Genomic DNA, 14,655 nt, shown 5'->3' with positions numbered 1-14,655 from the left:
AGGAACTTTACCTCTTCGCTCGCCAAAAAGATCTAGCGATAACACAACTTGCAAGCCGTCATCCAGAGCACGCCGACACCCCTCTCGCCACGGTTCACAAACCATCAAGCGAAAAACTCGGCATACTCCATCCGTCTCATAATACGTGGCGGCGCACGAGACGTCGCGCAAAGGGCCAACATGAACAGGCGCCACTGCTTGGAAAGGTAGAAAAGCCAGAAACCCAAATTCCCTATTTTCTTATAGAAGTGGTTTAGATTTATTAATTATTATGGCATCCCATTCCCATCAGCGGTGCAGGTACGAGGGGCAAACGGTGGGGGCCGTTTGTCCGGTCCGCCGCCACGCGCCTTACAAAAAGGAAAGACCAGCAGGCGACCCAGTCCCCACCCCCGCCCCCGCAACTGCGAGCTTCTCCCTCCCTCCCTCCCTCATCATCCCCCATCTCCATCCCGCACGCGCTGGCTGCTGGCTGCCTATCCGCTGTTTCTCCCTCCCCGTGTGCCGAGCCGAGCCGTGCCCGTGGCCCCCCTCCTCTCCGCTCCTCTCCCCGGCGGCGACTCCCCCAACAAGGTACGCCCCCTCCCAAGAGATCCCTCTTTCTCGCCCCCACATTGGTTTGTTAGCTAGCACCGGGATTCTCGCCTCTCGTCCGCCCGGGACAAGAATGGGCAGGGAGCCCTCTCTCCGGCCGGTGACGGGATTCCGGCTCCTGCCCGGCCGGCCGGCTTGCGTGTTGATCTCCCTGCACGTGCAACATTCCATCAGCAGAGTCTTGCATCCTCGTCTCGCCCAGTTCCGCCTGAGGAAAGGGAACGAAATGACGCCATGGAGCTTTCCAAGGTTGGGGGCTGAGGTTTCTCTCTCGCGCGCCATTCGTTTTGCCCCTGTTCCCTTCCCAGTGCCTCCGCAGATGCTGCACGAAATCTTCATCCTTTCTTGGTTAATCTCTGTGGCCTGTGTTTTTTCAGCACTTCTGACATCAAAATTCTCTAAATTCTTCCCAAGGCTTACATCATAGCGCCGGGCGCAAAATATCCGCCTGAGGTTTCAAGCGTCCTAGCGCGCGGCATGCTTCGTGAACCACGCCAGTATCCGGAGACGTTTAACGGCGAGATCCGATTGCTGACGTTTCGCCCCGAAGCAGTAACCACTGAAATTAATTACCCGCCATAAATGCATAAAGGTTTCGGCAGGCAGCTTCCAGGAAGCTGCAGTCGATGAAGCTTGCACGTTCCCGATTTGATTTCACCACATCTTAAATTGTTCAAAAATGGCAGGTCTTTGGAGACTGGCTTGAGGGCGCCTAGGAGAGACTGACCTGGAGGATGTACAAGGCAAGGAGGCAAGCCTCACTCAAAGTGCGGCGACGGGTCGGGAAGTATGAGCTCGGGCGGACGATCGGGGAAGGGACGTTCGCCAAGGTCCGGTTTGCAAAGGACACCGAGTCCGGGGATCCTGTCGCCATCAAGATCCTTGACAAGGCCAAGGTTCAGAAGCATGGGTTGGTCGAGCAGGTCAGATCATTTTCTGATAAATTTCCTTTGCATGACTGCTCTGTTTCCTAGATATTTCACAACATATTGAAAGTTCCCTGCCTCATGCTTTCTACTAGAACTGAGCTGTCGTTATGCACAGAAATAACTGCTCCTGTATTTCATTCTAAATATAGTCAAGAAAGGGGGCTAGTTTACGGGCTTATGCTCTACCTTGATGTTGACGCCGCTCTGAAATCTTTTGGCAGATTAGACGAGAAATCTGTACGATGAAGCTGATACAGCACCCCAATGTTGTCCGCCTGCATGAGGTAAAGACTAAAGACCAGCCTTTGGAATTTTGTTTTAAGTATGATATCCCCTACCCACATTAGAAATATGTACATCCAATTCTGCAGTTGATAACTAACTATTTCGACTCCAATATAACAGGTGATGGGAAGCAAGGCAAGAATTTTCATCGTTCTGGAATATGTCACGGGTGGAGAGCTCCATGATATCATCGTTAGTACTACTACTGCATCTCTTGTTTCATATTTCTCTGTGATGGGAGCTTAGCAGCACACCAGTTGCTTGAAACCTTGTAATCTTATATTATTACACTATGGCTTTTTCTTTACGTTCGCCTTTATTGATTTCCACTAACTTCATATTCAGGCTGCCCGTGGAAGCTTGAAGGAGGATGAAGCCCGCAGATACTTTCAGCAATTGATCAACGCTGTTGATTATTGCCATAGCAGGGGTGTATACCACCGAGATCTGAAGGTACATCGCCAACCACTCAACCCCTCGGTTCCAATTTATGTATCTGGTTTAGCAAAACATGAAACTGACAAATGGATGTTTTATGTGTGCCAGCTAGAGAATTTGTTGCTTGATACTGCTGGGAACCTCAAGGTCTCAGACTTTGGCTTAAGTGCGATATCTGAGCAGGCGAAGGTAATAACACATTTTACAATCATAAAGATCACACGAGTCATTGCATTTCTGTAGTTTTTGTTCATGTCATTTAACTTATTAAACTGTAACCTCCGATTACTTCAACTCAACAGGCTGATGGGTTACTACATACTACATGTGGGACACCTAACTATGTTGCTCCCGAGGTAACAGCTTCTTCTACATTTGCATTGATTTTGTTTTAACCAGGAATGAACATGCCTATAATCTAATGGTACCCAATATCCAGGTTATCGAAGATAAGGGCTATAATGGTGCGCTTGCAGACCTTTGGTCTTGTGGGGTAATTCTTTTTGTGATGCTTGCTGGGTATCTGCCTTTTGAGGATGACAACGTCTCAGCCCTTTATAAAAAGGTAAGACAGAAGGAATAAGAAAATACATAAATGCCAATATTACTGGATGTATATTTGCATTTACCCTCTTTCTCTTGACAGATCTCTGGAGCTCAGTTTACTTGTCCCTCGTGGTTTTCTGATGGAGCTAAAAAGCTGATTCCCAGGATTCTGGATCCCAGTCCTTCTACTGTAAGCCTTTTTACTTCACATTCCATTTCAGAAATTTGAAATTAGGCAGCCAAAAGGTCAACAGAACTGCTCCCACCCATGCAACACAAGTGGTGGCTCTGCACTTTTTTGGTCTATGACTACATTACTTATGGAGTTGTTTCTTACTCGGTTCCTCATTGTCGTTGACCAGCGGATAACTATCCCTCAACTATTAAAAGATCCATGGTTCAAAAAAGGGTACAAGTCACCTGTTTTTTATGAGAAATATCAAACTAGTTTGGCTGATGTTGATGCTGCTTTCGGAGACTCAGAAGTGAGTTAATCGATCTTGTTTTCACTGGAAAAGCCGCCTTTATGGCTGAGATAATATTACTAAAATGGATGGTTACTGTGATTGCCAGGAAAAACAAGTTAAGGAGGAAATCGAAGGGCAGCCAGCTTCGATGAACGCATTTGAGTTGATATCACTGAATAAGGGACTGAAGCTAGATAATTTTTTTGAAGCTGATAAGGTTAGGAACTGTTGCAGCATTTTGTCCCATAAATCTCACTATATATTTGTCGCAATTTTTCACACCATGCAACTGCAGTCAGCTAAAATTTGTTAACCAATGACAGAAGTACAGAAGAGAAACAAGATTTACATCGCAATGTCCTCCTGAAGAAATCATCAGTCGGATAGAAGAAGCTGCTAAGCCACTTGGCTTTGACATCCAAAAGAAGAACTACAAGGTAATGCCAAGCATCCTCCCATGGATACGACTTTTAACATAGGTTGTGTGAAATTTGAAGTATCTGAATATGAGTAACTGAGACTGTCCTTGTCATCCCCATGACTTAACCTTTCATTTTATATCTTGTTCTTTCTAGATGCAAATGAAGAACCTAGAAGCAGGAAGAAAAGGAAACCTAAATGTTGCAACTGAGGTTAGAATAAAACACAGCAGTTTGAGAAATGTCTTTCATAACGTAATGCAATTATTGATCAAGGCTGACATTTCTAGGTCTTCCAAGTGGCTCCATCTTTGTTTGTTGTTGAGCTGAAAAAGGCAAAAGGAGATACTCTGGAATTTCAGAAGGTACTGCTCTTGAATATTGTGGTTCTTTAGCTGTTTTACTCATTTCACTAGGAAATTAAGATGTACGGTAGCTTCTTTCCTGAAGCTTTTCTATTCTATACAAGCGCCCATGAAGGACTACACACACATAATTTAAGCAAGCGACTTAGAACACAATCAAGTACTCCCTCCGTCCTAAAATAAGTGACTCAACTTTGTACTAGCTTTGTACAAAGTTGAGTCACTTATTTTGGGACGGAGGGAGTACCCAACAAAGAAGAATGTCTTTTTTTAACCTTGAGTTTATTCTTGTAGCTGCAAATCAGTTTATATCCAATGGGTAAACCTAACTGACTCGGCATTAATTGTTTGCAGTTCTATAAAACACTCTCTGCGCAGATAAAGGATGTTGTTTGGGTTTGCGAGAGTGAGGTTGAAGAAAGAGGCTCCACATAAGGCAGCTGCAGAGTGTCTTTCTCAGGAAGTAGTATTTTAGGTTCTCATGTATATAGTTGTCCTTTGTTCCTTGTAGATTCGTCCTGTGCTCAATGTATATAGAGCTTTAGGCTGGTTCATGACTTCGTGGTCTAGAAGCAGATGAAATATATACCAGTAGGTTCAAGTGCCTCTCTTTTTTCCCTTGAAGAAGGAAAGGTTAAAATCTTGTCTGTGTAGCATCGAAGTGTACTGATATCAAGATAAAAAAGAATGAACATGGGAGGACAAGAACAGGCAATCGGGACTGATTTATTCTCATCTCTCAATGAGGCTAATACGGTGAACAAGGTATGCCATCTGGATAAAGCAAGCAAGCATCAGGTTTCAGACACCAACGCAACTCAACCAGCGAAGTCCAGCTACTGCCTCAAGCTGCAACTTGTTCCCTCAGGTTTTCTGCTGACTGCACGCCGACATTGTCCTTATCTACTGAACTCTCTGAATTTGAGGCCTTGGGAGCGTCTGCGTTCTTGAGATCTTCCAGGATGCTTGCGCTCCATTCAGAAAGCTGCTTCACAGATGCCTCATCTGTAAAAGACAAACAATCTGCCTCTCAATCTATTCACAAGAAATTTCGACAGTTATTTACATAGAAGAAAGACAGGGAAGAGTGCAAACCAAGCCTGGGGACAGTGTGACCCTGGGGGTGCCTTATGATGAGAGGGTCAGCAAAGGCAGAAGCCAGCTCCTCGGAAGGTACTTTGAGCCAGTCTTTCTCTCCAATGAAATGTACAGATTTCGCCTTGATCGGGTCCTTGTAGGCCACATCGCAGATGCTTGGGTCCCTGAATTTGCTCCCGGATACTGACACCATGAACTTAATTGGTGGGTGATCATTCAGCACCTTGCCCTACATCATTCAACCTAGTCAGAATCCACATGGAACCAGAAGCAGACACATGGTTTGGAGGACATCTTCCTCTGAGAACCATATTTCCTGCCTAAATTTCCATGTCCTAGTAAATACTTATTAGAATTGTTAATTTAGAGACAGATCTAAGCCTGTATCAACATGTTCTGCATAAGATTATGATATCTTTGGCATATGCTCTTGAAGAATAACTTCCTCTTTCCTAGAGTGTGGCATGTGACGCTGCTAAATTTATCAAAATTTACTATTCTGTCAGGATGGACAGGAGTTTCCTATTGATAAAGGGGCCAAAAAACTCTCAACCACTAACTGAATTGCTAGATCGCGGGGACTCTGTTGTTTAATAATGGTAGTTGGATCTCACAGTTAATTTATCAATATTTACTTGCAGATCCAATCCATTGTTTCTGGCTCCTTTGTATATCTCTGGAACTTAACTCGAGGACTCAAAGTTTGCAGAATCTGAGAGTTCAAAAGGAGTACCTGTGCTTGGTAGCCTATCAAAAGGGCTGAAAGTGTTGCGCCCTGGAAGGAAAGAGAAGTTAATAGATGAAGCAAAACATACTACAAGTAGGTTTTCAACACAGAAAATCCTGTGTTGCTCAGGAATTAATATCATAAGCACCCCCCAAACAGTAGTTATTTTGAAGGTTTCCTTTACCTGGGAGAATCCAAGCAGACCGTCGAAAGGCCCGTTTTTCACCATGTAATCACACAGATAGGCAATGCACTCGTCTAAATTTGTGTATTCGGTGAAATCCTGCAGTAGGAACACATGAATGATGCTAGCTGGAAACCAAACTGAAGCCTGGAAGAAGTGCTGATTTCAGTCCTGGTTTCTACTGAAAAGATACCTTGTCGAACTGAAACCACTCAAAGTATGGTGGGGGGAATATGCCCTCGATGTCGGACTTCCCCCCAGCTGGGAACTGGCCATCAGGGAAGACCTGAAAAACCCAGCAGAATTGAACTTGGGATTAAACCAGAGCAAAAGGCAAAAAGCGCTTAAACAGGATCTATCATCGAGTCGAGGGAAGAAACCGTGTCGAACTGCTGGAGGATGGAAGGGTGCCATTTGCTGATCTGCTTCTTCAGGAAACCCCCACTTGTCCGAAAGCCGTGGAGGCAAAGCACCTTGAGCTTCTTCTCCTGCTCCATGTGTGTGTGCGTGTGTTCCACTCTTGCACAAGCACAGAGAATTCCAGGCCTTAAGAGGACCATGAGCACGGTGGTAGTTGCTACCTACTACTCCTCACAGGCACAGGCTGCAACGTTGCTATCATCCAGCGATTGTTGGTTGCAACCTACCCAGCAGCACATTTAAGCCTGATACTTTTCTGTGAAGGCTAAATTTACATTTCAAATTTCATCCAGCATCACATACATCAATTGTATCTTCATCTGCCATTCACAAGCGAAAACAGGCACCAAAGCACAGGATAACACCTGTAAAATTAATAAAGAGTTGAAGAATTACGAAACACCAGCTTTCCATTGATACTAGAAGAGTCAAGCAGAAGTTGATGAAAAAATATACTACAAACGGGCGCAACAGCAATCAGGATACACCAGGGAGGACACAAGTTCACATAAAACACAAGAGGTCTGGAAACACACTGGAGAACATAGCAGGAATTGCGTCGTCCGATCCGTTTTAGCAGCTACAGCTAGGTAGGATGCTTAACTGGAAATCGATCAAATAAGAGTTGCATCTTAAACTAATATGCAATGCACAATTCTCCTCCTGTCTTGGGAGCACGGTTGGGTGCTCATTTGGCCATCATGACCTTGACAAACTCCTCATAGTTGATCTGGCCATCACCGTCGACGTCGGCTTCACGGATCATCTCGTCCACCTCCTCGTCGGTGAGCTTCTCGCCGAGGTTCGTCATGACGTGGCGGAGCTCAGCAGCAGAGATGAAGCCGTTTTGGTCCTTGTCGAACACCCTGAAGGCCTCCTTGAGCTCCTCCTCTGAGTCGGTGTCCTTCATCTTGCGGGCCATCAGGTTGAGGAACTCTGGGAAGTCAATGGTGCCATTGCCATCAGCGTCGACTTCATTGATCATGTCCTGGAGCTCAGCCTCCGTTGGGTTCTGCCCCAGCGAACGCATGACTGTTCCCAGCTCCTTGGTGGTGATGCAACCTGTAAGAGATAGATACAATCAACTCCAGGATCAAACACAGCGTGTTGGCCATGCATAAAACAAATTAAATCTTCTTTAACAAATGGAAAAGATTGTTCACTACACATCAAATCAGGACAGATCAACTTCTGAAAAAAAAAGGAAAAACAATGTTCTTATTGCCATTAATGAGCTTGAAAGCAGTAAAGAAGATCTCCAAGCAGGGTACTAAGACGCTAAATCGAAACATATTTGTACAATACTGAGAATATCTTGCATAAGTACAGTATTGAGAATATCTTGCATTAATTCAGCTGGAAGGTGCGTATCTAGATTTATCCCAGGTGATTACAAGCCCACAGAATAACATCAAAACAAATTACCGCAACAATAACTTCGCTGTGAAGCGTTCGAGACGAGATACTTCTACGCGGTTACTAACCAACTTCTACATTACACGAGTACTGTGAAAACTCAACAAATCAGGGAACTACTAAAATGTTATCGGCTTGCAACTAGTCCAGCACAAGGATTTTCAACTACAGTAGGATCATCGGTATTCAGACAAACTTGACAACCACATGGCACATCATCCAAAGCAAAATCGCAAAATTACTTAAATTTCCTACATAGCATCATCAAACGTTCATAGAATTTCCCTGTAAAACTAGATGGCGGGATTTCTCTGTACAAGGATCTCTACATGAATTTAACCACCTAAACCGAACGAAGTGCAGTAAAGATCAAGCTACAGCGACAGTCCACGGTCAACAACCACGACTCGTTCAGGCTTAGCTGTTCTTGAAGCAACAGTGGGCGCGATCGCGACGCGATCCGGAAAATAAATAAAACCTAGACGGCGACGAGACGTCGCCGTCACGAAATGGTCAACCGGGAAGATAAGCGTCGCGTGCACATCATCGTCGACTCGCCACTAGGCGCGCGCACGACAGCGACGCGGTTCCGCCAGCGGCCAGGCCCAGATCCGGGCCGGATCTACCTCCCGACGGCGCGAATTCGACGCGCAGCAGGGGCGGGGGCAATGCGCACCGCGCGCGCGGCGGCGAGCGTCGCGCGAAGGAGAGATCCGGGGGACGGGAGGCGGAAGGGAGGGGGAGGGACGCGCTCACCATCTCCGTCCTTGTCGAAGAGGCTGAAGGCCTCCTTGAACTCGGCGATCTGGTCGTCGGTGAGCTGATCCGCCATGCCGCCGGCGCGGTGGTGGACCGGTGGATCGGGCGGGAGGCGGCGAGCACGGTCGGGGCGCAGGCGCGGACGAGGATGGGCGCGGCGGACGCGAGAGCAAACAGAGAGAGGCCGGGAGCGTTCTGTGGCGTGGCGTCCGGTGGAATTTTCCCGGCCGGATTTATACAACGCCCCACCGTCAGCTCCGCTAAACGCGGCCGTTAGCGTCCGCGCGCCGGATTCCCCAAACTGCCCCTCTGCCGCCCTCCCGTCCCGTGACGCTCTTGTTGTTTATCACTGCTAGCTCCAGAGAAAATAAGATGGCCAGCTCCAATAATTTGCTAGTAGATGGTATGCCACTTGTGGTTTCTAATGCACATTTTGGAGTGCTTTGGTAGGTGCAGGGCACGAATTCATGGAATAGTCATGCGTTACCTAACTTGAGAAAATAATGCAACTTGTTTTGTGGCTGGGCTCTGGAGTCGGGTCATCTGTACATCAACACGGTTGTCTGATGGTTTTATGTATGTGCAATTGGGCCTTCTTCATCTTATATCATGCTCTAACACGTACAATAGTAGTGTACCAATGTCAAAAGTACATGAAACATGTCGATATTTATCTTTTTTTCCGGAAAATATTTATCTCTACTTGCCTAGGACAGCATTAATGGTGTAGTATGCTATGTTGTCAGGCACTACAGGTCATAAAAAGAGTGACATGAGATAGGTCATGGACTGGTAGGGTAGATGAAGACTCGATTTAATGGATTAGTTCATGAGTGTGTCGCGCGTGTGTTATGTGGTCTGTTGCTCAGCATAAGACGCGTGGATGTGCAAGGGGGTCGAAAACAATTTTTTTTTATATCCTTATGAGCTCCCCTCTATTTTTTCTCCCCACGAACATTTATCTATTTGTGCTTAAGCCGATATTAAGATTCAGTTGCATGTTCATGACACGAGGACAATGATTGACGTAATAGCATAGTATTTTTTTGTGGAAACAAATACGCGGTTTCTACACAGTATTTCCCTTGACGGTCTATGGAATCCTTCCAGGTTGCTTTCACGCGTCTAAAAGTCTTCAAAAATTCCGCTTAGAAATGTATTCAAAGGTGTCCTTTTCTTAGCAAAGGATAAGAGGACAAATATATGTGCAACTTCATGGTATACCTTATGAAAAGTGTGAATAGTGAACAACATAGCGGATCAATCCCCACAAAACGAGGATGTATAGAAGATAAAAAGAGAAAAAATGCGAAAAGAAAATGATAAAACCATGTAAATTTGAAGATATACGGATCATGCTCTACCAGGGGCAATTTGGTAACACCGGGCGCTCCGTTAGGGCCAAAGGCCCGTGCATCTCTGTGGACGGGGCCGACACGTGGGGCCGCACAAGGAAGGAATTTCTCGATAATGCACTGTCCGCTGGCATCTTTCAAACAGGGGGGAAATGACGGGAATGCCCTCCACGCGGTTGGGACGCGGAGTGCACAGTTTCGCCAGTCGGTCCTCCAGCTTTTCAGGTTTCCGCTTATCGGGCTCGCCAGGACCGTGGGCCATTTGGCACCACGGCCGCTCGCTGTTGGGCCTTCAGGCTACAATCTTTCCATTAGGCCCTGGAAGTCGATCCCCTTTATTTAAGTTTTTCTAGCATTCGCTCAAAAAAAAAATTCCTAGCAATTATAAACAGCAACGATTTTGTTGGGAGCAAGTTGAGCACCGTTAAAACAGGCATATGCACACTGACACGCTCCATAATCTTGTGTTACTCTGATTTTATTCTTGACAAGCGAAACCAGTCATCTCGACAAAAAAATGAACATGATCTCTATATGAATTACAGCTTTTTTATGCAAATTATGCACGATCCGATCGGCGCAGACATGAAGGGTGAAAACCCTCTCGCTCCTGTTCGGCGGCACTGGCTTCATGCGCTACGGTAAGCGCTATCGCTCGATGGCCTTGTAGAGGACGGTGGTGACATACTTGGACCGGAACCGGTGGGTGTGGCCGAGCGCCACCAGCGGCTGCGCGCCCCACCCCTTCTCGATGTAGAGGTGGTTCAGCACCACATGCCTTGGCCGCGCGCACTCCCGCTGCTCCGCGCTCCGCGAGTTGAGCACGCCGAGGTAGAGCTGCGCCGGCAGGGTGGGGGGCTCCTTGGCGAACTCCTTGTCCTCGGGGATCTGGAACCCGTAGCTCGAGTCCGGGGAGGGGGGCGCCATCAGCTCCGACACGCTCTCCACGCTTTCCGGCACAAAGTCCTGCATCAATTGCGATTGCATCACCGATGATCAAATGAATACCGTGAACATATATATACACCTTGATCAGTGTCAGGAATGGTGCTATATATGGTTGGTAATGGTAAGTAAGATCAGGAATAAATGAATACTCACATTGACGTCAAGAAGGTTCACGATGTTGCCCACGTTGTCGGTCTCACAGGGAAGATCGGGGAGGTATCTTCTTTCCCCGTCAACGATGAATCTGTACCGGTAAACTCCTGATGGAAGCTCTAATAAGATGGTGTGGTCTTTCCCAGATTTCTGAACGGTTTTCCTGCCATATAGGTTTGGCTCTGTCAGTATTTCAAGCATGTCATTTCATCAAGTTTCAGTTTTGGGGAGAAAAGGTCACTGCTGGTTGATGAGAATGTACTTTGATGTCCAGTGATCCCATGATCCTTCCACGAAGATACACTTGCCTCCATGAGGCCACACAAGCAAAGTAGGGATCCTCTTTGGAGGGGGGCCGTCGGAATCATCCTGATCACGCATCAGTATCTGGTTGAACACCGGAGGTGGCACATCTGAAGCTCTTTGCAGTGGAGTTACAGGGCTCTGCAATACAAGATATATCAAAGAATTCATAAGGATCATGTGTAAGAAGAGCTGTATATGCAGTCTCTTGTGGCAAATATGAGACCGAGGGGGGTAAAATCGAATGACAAGATAGTAGGCATTCAGACTTTTGGGTACCAAATATGCCACGAAATTTTCAGAACAGATGCTACTGACAGATATACAACCGTATTATTTTTTGAGCATTCGGATGCAACAAATTACTAATAGTAGTTCGATAATTAAACACATTAATGAAAGACACAAACAGCCAGTGGTTTTTCTTTTACAGTATCAGCTATCGTGCAAACACCAAAACTTGTCAGGTGTGGCTGGCTGGAGATTTCTAGTTGAAAGTCACTCGTCGGGGAAAGTGAAATCAAGCTGTTCAATATCTGAATCTCACCAAGGAAAATGTTCAATAAGTATTTTTTTTACCCCTCAACTCTGACCTGAACCAATCATTCATCTGTCAGACTGTCACAAATATGAAGTTTCAGACAGCACGTCTTCAGATAGACTGTCACAAATATGAAGTTTCAGACGGCACGTCTTCAGATAACAATGGAGGCTCACGGTGACGATAGACAGATAGCTAGGGGCTTAAATCAACCGTAGTCGTAATTATCACTTAACCGTAGCCGCTCTAATCGATCAATACCTTCGGGTTCATGGCGTGATCTCATCGGATCGAGCGAGAAGCGCAGTGCGGCATAAGGCGAGAGCCACGCCGTTGCATCGCACTGGGGATTTGGAGGCAAGAAGCTCGACGTGATTCGAAACCGGGCGCGGGATTCAGGGATGGATTTGATTGAATTACGTACGTATGCGTGCGTGATCGATCTGACTGACCTGGGGCACGAACATGCGCGGCGAGTGCGGCCGCGGGGGGCTTCCGGGCGAGGACGACCCTCCCCCACCCCCTCCTCCGGCGCCGCCACCGCCGCCGCCTCCCCTCACGCCCCCGACGTATCCCGTAGACGAAGCGCGCCGCACGTGGCCGCGGCCCTCGTCCATCTCGGCGTCCGCGATGTCCTCCAGCCTGCCGCTCGCGTTGCCCATCGACCGACCCTCCGGCCCCGGCGCGCGCGGGGCAGAGGAGGAGAGAAAGATCGGAGGCCAGGCCGGTCGGGGCGTGGCGGTGTGCCGTCTCTCCGCCGTGCCGCCGTGCGTGCGATCGCGGCAGAGAGAGAGGAGGGCGATCGAGGCGGAACTGCCGACCCGGTCCGGCGCGGCGCGGTGCGGTGCTGCGACTGGGTTTGTTTGCCCGGGGAACGCACGAGCCCAGGCCCACGGCCCTGTTGCCCACACCCGTGCCAGCCAGGGCCCATTAGTTTCCCGTGCTCCATCAACAACAGTAATTCTCGCCACTAAAAAAACAGTAATTCTCAAAATAGGCTGTCGATGCTCGCAAAAAAAACAGGAGGCTGTCTCAAAAAAAAAAAACAGTACGCAATATCTTTCACAGGGGAAAAAAGAGGGCAATCGTGCATAAGCAATCGTCCCGTGGGAAATGATGCAAATCAGAGAGACCGAAGTTGATGCACAAGTGTTTTGCTGTCTTTTTTGCTAATGAAAATTTTCAATTGGCAAAATATACAATGTTTAGATAATTTTTTTGGGGTTTACCTGCTACAGAAGCAATAAGATGTTGCAAAATGCCTTTTCCCGCGAGCAACATATGCTCGTATGAGAGAATTAGGTAGCTAGGGTTTCGGAAGCATCCTCATCAGATGTACAATTGATCTGGGCAAAGCAACCTCACCAAACACGACTAGTAGATCACGGTACCTTCTTGCAACATGCGATATGCGCCGCTCGCCAAAGCTGAAATCGTCCATCGATGAACAGGGGGAACAGTCAAAATCCCGGAGCTTCAAGTCATGGCAAAGGAATAGCGTGTCGCGGACGATATGGTGCGCGATAGGGCCACGTTTGAGGGGATGGGAGGGGGTGTTGTTTGCAGGCCGGGGCCTATGTTGGGGTGGTGGTGGCCGCAATCTCACCGAGGGCGAAAGGCAACTGCTCACGGGTGGTTCATGGTAGGGAAGGGGAGGGGGTGTTGCGTTGAAGCATGACACTAATTGCAACGATCAGGCGATGGACGCCTGCACGTGTCCATCTCACTGGGCCTGCGTCAGCCGGACGACGCTTAGCGCCCACATTGAGAGTGGGTTTTCCAAGCCCAAGCACACTACCCCTTGTCCTCATCCTCCAACATTGCTTTAAGATTTCTGCTAGCTAATTAACTACATGATTTTATTTTCTTTCTCTCAAATAAAACAATATATGGACCTCAAACTTCGCGAATCAATGAACTTTAGAGCTATAATGTGTGGGGATTTTTGGGATAGCATAATACATAGAATGTTATTTTTTAATAAAGAATGTTATTTGGTATTTATGTTGCACTATAATGTTTTGTTGTCGTGCAAACTTTAAAGTTTATATGTTATTTTTATTTGAAAGAAACAAATCTGCACCAGATCTGGGCGAAGCACCCTCAACAAACACACCATGAGCGGCACGGTACCTGTTTGCAACATAGGATCCACATGTGCACCGGAGCAGAAATCGTCCATTGGGGGACAATTGAACCCCTGGAGTTTCGAGTCATGGCGAAGAAGAGCATGCCACGATGATATGGTGTGCCATCGAACCATGATTGGGGGAGGGGGGGTGAGGGGTACTGGGTGGTGGTGTTTGCGGGCAGGGCTATGAACATTGCGATCGGGGTGGTGGTGGCTGACAGCGATAGACGAAAGGTAACCATCCACGGCTCTCGCTCGCAGATGTTTCGCAGCTTGGGAGGAAGGGTGTGATGCGTCGAAGCAAGACACCAAAAGAGTATTTGGTTGGGTTTTTACTTGGTTTTTTCAAAGCACTCTATAGTACTGCAGCGTGGGTCCAGCTTGCGCTCATTGAACGCCCCGATCCAACGGCCCGCGAGGTGGTTGATTTTGGGCTCGCATCGGCCGGACGACGCCTAGCGCCCGCCAAATCCTCCTCCATCTCACCGCTCCCGCGGAGGCGAAAGGCGGCGGCGGCGGCGGCGGTTCCTGATCGGAGCGGCGGCGCGGCTGAGCAAAAGAGGCAGCGCTGCAGCCT

The 14,655-nt window shown here is 47.6% G+C and overlaps 4 protein-coding genes across 6 annotated transcripts; 1 reads left to right on the top strand and 3 right to left on the bottom strand.

Annotated features, from left to right (window-relative positions):
• The first annotated feature begins 398 nt into the window (after positions 1–398).
• LOC123187420 (CBL-interacting protein kinase 31) lies at positions 399–5,582 on the top strand. Of its 3 annotated transcripts, none has more exons than XM_044599287.1 (15): positions 399–573; positions 1,281–1,517; positions 1,745–1,807; positions 1,929–2,000; positions 2,154–2,261; positions 2,355–2,435; positions 2,549–2,602; positions 2,686–2,811; positions 2,893–2,982; positions 3,155–3,277; positions 3,366–3,476; positions 3,583–3,696; positions 3,835–3,891; positions 3,969–4,043; positions 4,398–4,649. In XM_044599287.1, the coding sequence occupies exons 2-15, from the start codon at positions 1,329–1,331 to the stop codon at positions 4,476–4,478; spliced, it is 1,344 nt and encodes a 447-aa protein (XP_044455222.1). In that variant the 5' UTR covers positions 399–573; positions 1,281–1,328; the 3' UTR covers positions 4,479–4,649. The 3 variants fall into 3 exon arrangements, with proteins under 3 accessions (XP_044455222.1, XP_044455223.1, XP_044455224.1); XM_044599288.1 differs by lacking the exon at positions 399–573 and adding an exon at positions 617–1,146; XM_044599289.1 differs by lacking the exon at positions 399–573 and having other exon boundaries at positions 1,306–1,517; positions 2,154–2,435; positions 4,398–5,582.
• LOC123187421 (dihydrofolate reductase) lies at positions 4,762–6,574 on the bottom strand. The gene is made up of 6 exons (NM_001422306.1): positions 6,433–6,574; positions 6,246–6,338; positions 6,053–6,151; positions 5,875–5,916; positions 5,139–5,370; positions 4,762–5,048 (listed from the first exon to the last, which is right to left on the bottom strand). The coding sequence occupies exons 1-6, from the start codon at positions 6,547–6,549 to the stop codon at positions 4,888–4,890; spliced, it is 744 nt and encodes a 247-aa protein (NP_001409235.1). The 5' UTR covers positions 6,550–6,574; the 3' UTR covers positions 4,762–4,887.
• A 295-nt stretch (positions 6,575–6,869) lies between these two features.
• LOC130494096 (calmodulin) lies at positions 6,870–9,011 on the bottom strand. Its single transcript, NM_001422305.1, has 2 exons — positions 8,645–9,011; positions 6,870–7,534 (listed from the first exon to the last, which is right to left on the bottom strand). Exons 1-2 carry the CDS (start codon positions 8,718–8,720, stop codon positions 7,161–7,163), a joined length of 450 nt encoding a protein of 149 aa, NP_001409234.1. The 5' UTR covers positions 8,721–9,011; the 3' UTR covers positions 6,870–7,160.
• A 1,448-nt stretch (positions 9,012–10,459) lies between these two features.
• LOC123184681 (SNF1-related protein kinase regulatory subunit beta-1) lies at positions 10,460–12,795 on the bottom strand. Its single transcript, XM_044596764.1, has 4 exons — positions 12,400–12,795; positions 11,366–11,547; positions 11,104–11,266; positions 10,460–10,968 (listed from the first exon to the last, which is right to left on the bottom strand). The coding sequence occupies exons 1-4, from the start codon at positions 12,607–12,609 to the stop codon at positions 10,651–10,653; spliced, it is 873 nt and encodes a 290-aa protein (XP_044452699.1). The 5' UTR covers positions 12,610–12,795; the 3' UTR covers positions 10,460–10,650.
• Between the last annotated feature and the right edge of the window lie 1,860 nt (positions 12,796–14,655).

Source organism: Triticum aestivum, chromosome 2A (assembly GCF_018294505.1).
Source record: "Triticum aestivum cultivar Chinese Spring chromosome 2A, IWGSC CS RefSeq v2.1, whole genome shotgun sequence".
Lineage (NCBI taxonomy): Eukaryota > Viridiplantae > Streptophyta > Magnoliopsida > Poales > Poaceae > Triticum > Triticum aestivum.
This window is presented reverse-complemented; position numbering and strand designations above follow the sequence as displayed.

What these genes read in the sequence shown, in the direction of transcription:
- LOC123187420 (XM_044599289.1), top strand. Translation starts at nt 1,329, where the DNA reads ATGTACAAGGCAAGGAGGCAAGCCTCACTCAAAGTGCGGCGACGGGTC. An exon ending in ATTTTTTTGAAGCTGATAAG is followed by an intron (nt 3,477 to 3,582) that starts GTTAGGAACTGT and finishes AACCAATGACAG; the next exon opens with AAGTACAGAAGAGAAACAAG. An exon ending in ATACTCTGGAATTTCAGAAG is followed by an intron (nt 4,044 to 4,397) that starts GTACTGCTCTTG and finishes AATTGTTTGCAG; the next exon opens with TTCTATAAAACACTCTCTGC.
- LOC123187421 (NM_001422306.1), bottom strand. Translation starts at nt 6,549, where the DNA reads ATGGAGCAGGAGAAGAAGCTCAAGGTGCTTTGCCTCCACGGCTTTCGG. An exon ending in AGTGGTTTCAGTTCGACAAG is followed by an intron (nt 6,152 to 6,245) that starts GTATCTTTTCAG and finishes TTCCTACTGCAG; the next exon opens with GATTTCACCGAATACACAAA. An exon ending in TCACACTGTCCCCAGGCTTG is followed by an intron (nt 5,049 to 5,138) that starts GTTTGCACTCTT and finishes TGTCTTTTACAG; the next exon opens with ATGAGGCATCTGTGAAGCAG.
- LOC130494096 (NM_001422305.1), bottom strand. Translation starts at nt 8,720, where the DNA reads ATGGCGGATCAGCTCACCGACGACCAGATCGCCGAGTTCAAGGAGGCC. An exon ending in CTTCGACAAGGACGGAGATG is followed by an intron (nt 7,535 to 8,644) that starts GTGAGCGCGTCC and finishes TATCTCTTACAG; the next exon opens with GTTGCATCACCACCAAGGAG.
- LOC123184681 (XM_044596764.1), bottom strand. Translation starts at nt 12,609, where the DNA reads ATGGGCAACGCGAGCGGCAGGCTGGAGGACATCGCGGACGCCGAGATG. An exon ending in CGCGCATGTTCGTGCCCCAG is followed by an intron (nt 11,548 to 12,399) that starts GTCAGTCAGATC and finishes CTTGTATTGCAG; the next exon opens with AGCCCTGTAACTCCACTGCA. An exon ending in TGGGATCACTGGACATCAAA is followed by an intron (nt 11,267 to 11,365) that starts GTACATTCTCAT and finishes CCTATATGGCAG; the next exon opens with GAAAACCGTTCAGAAATCTG.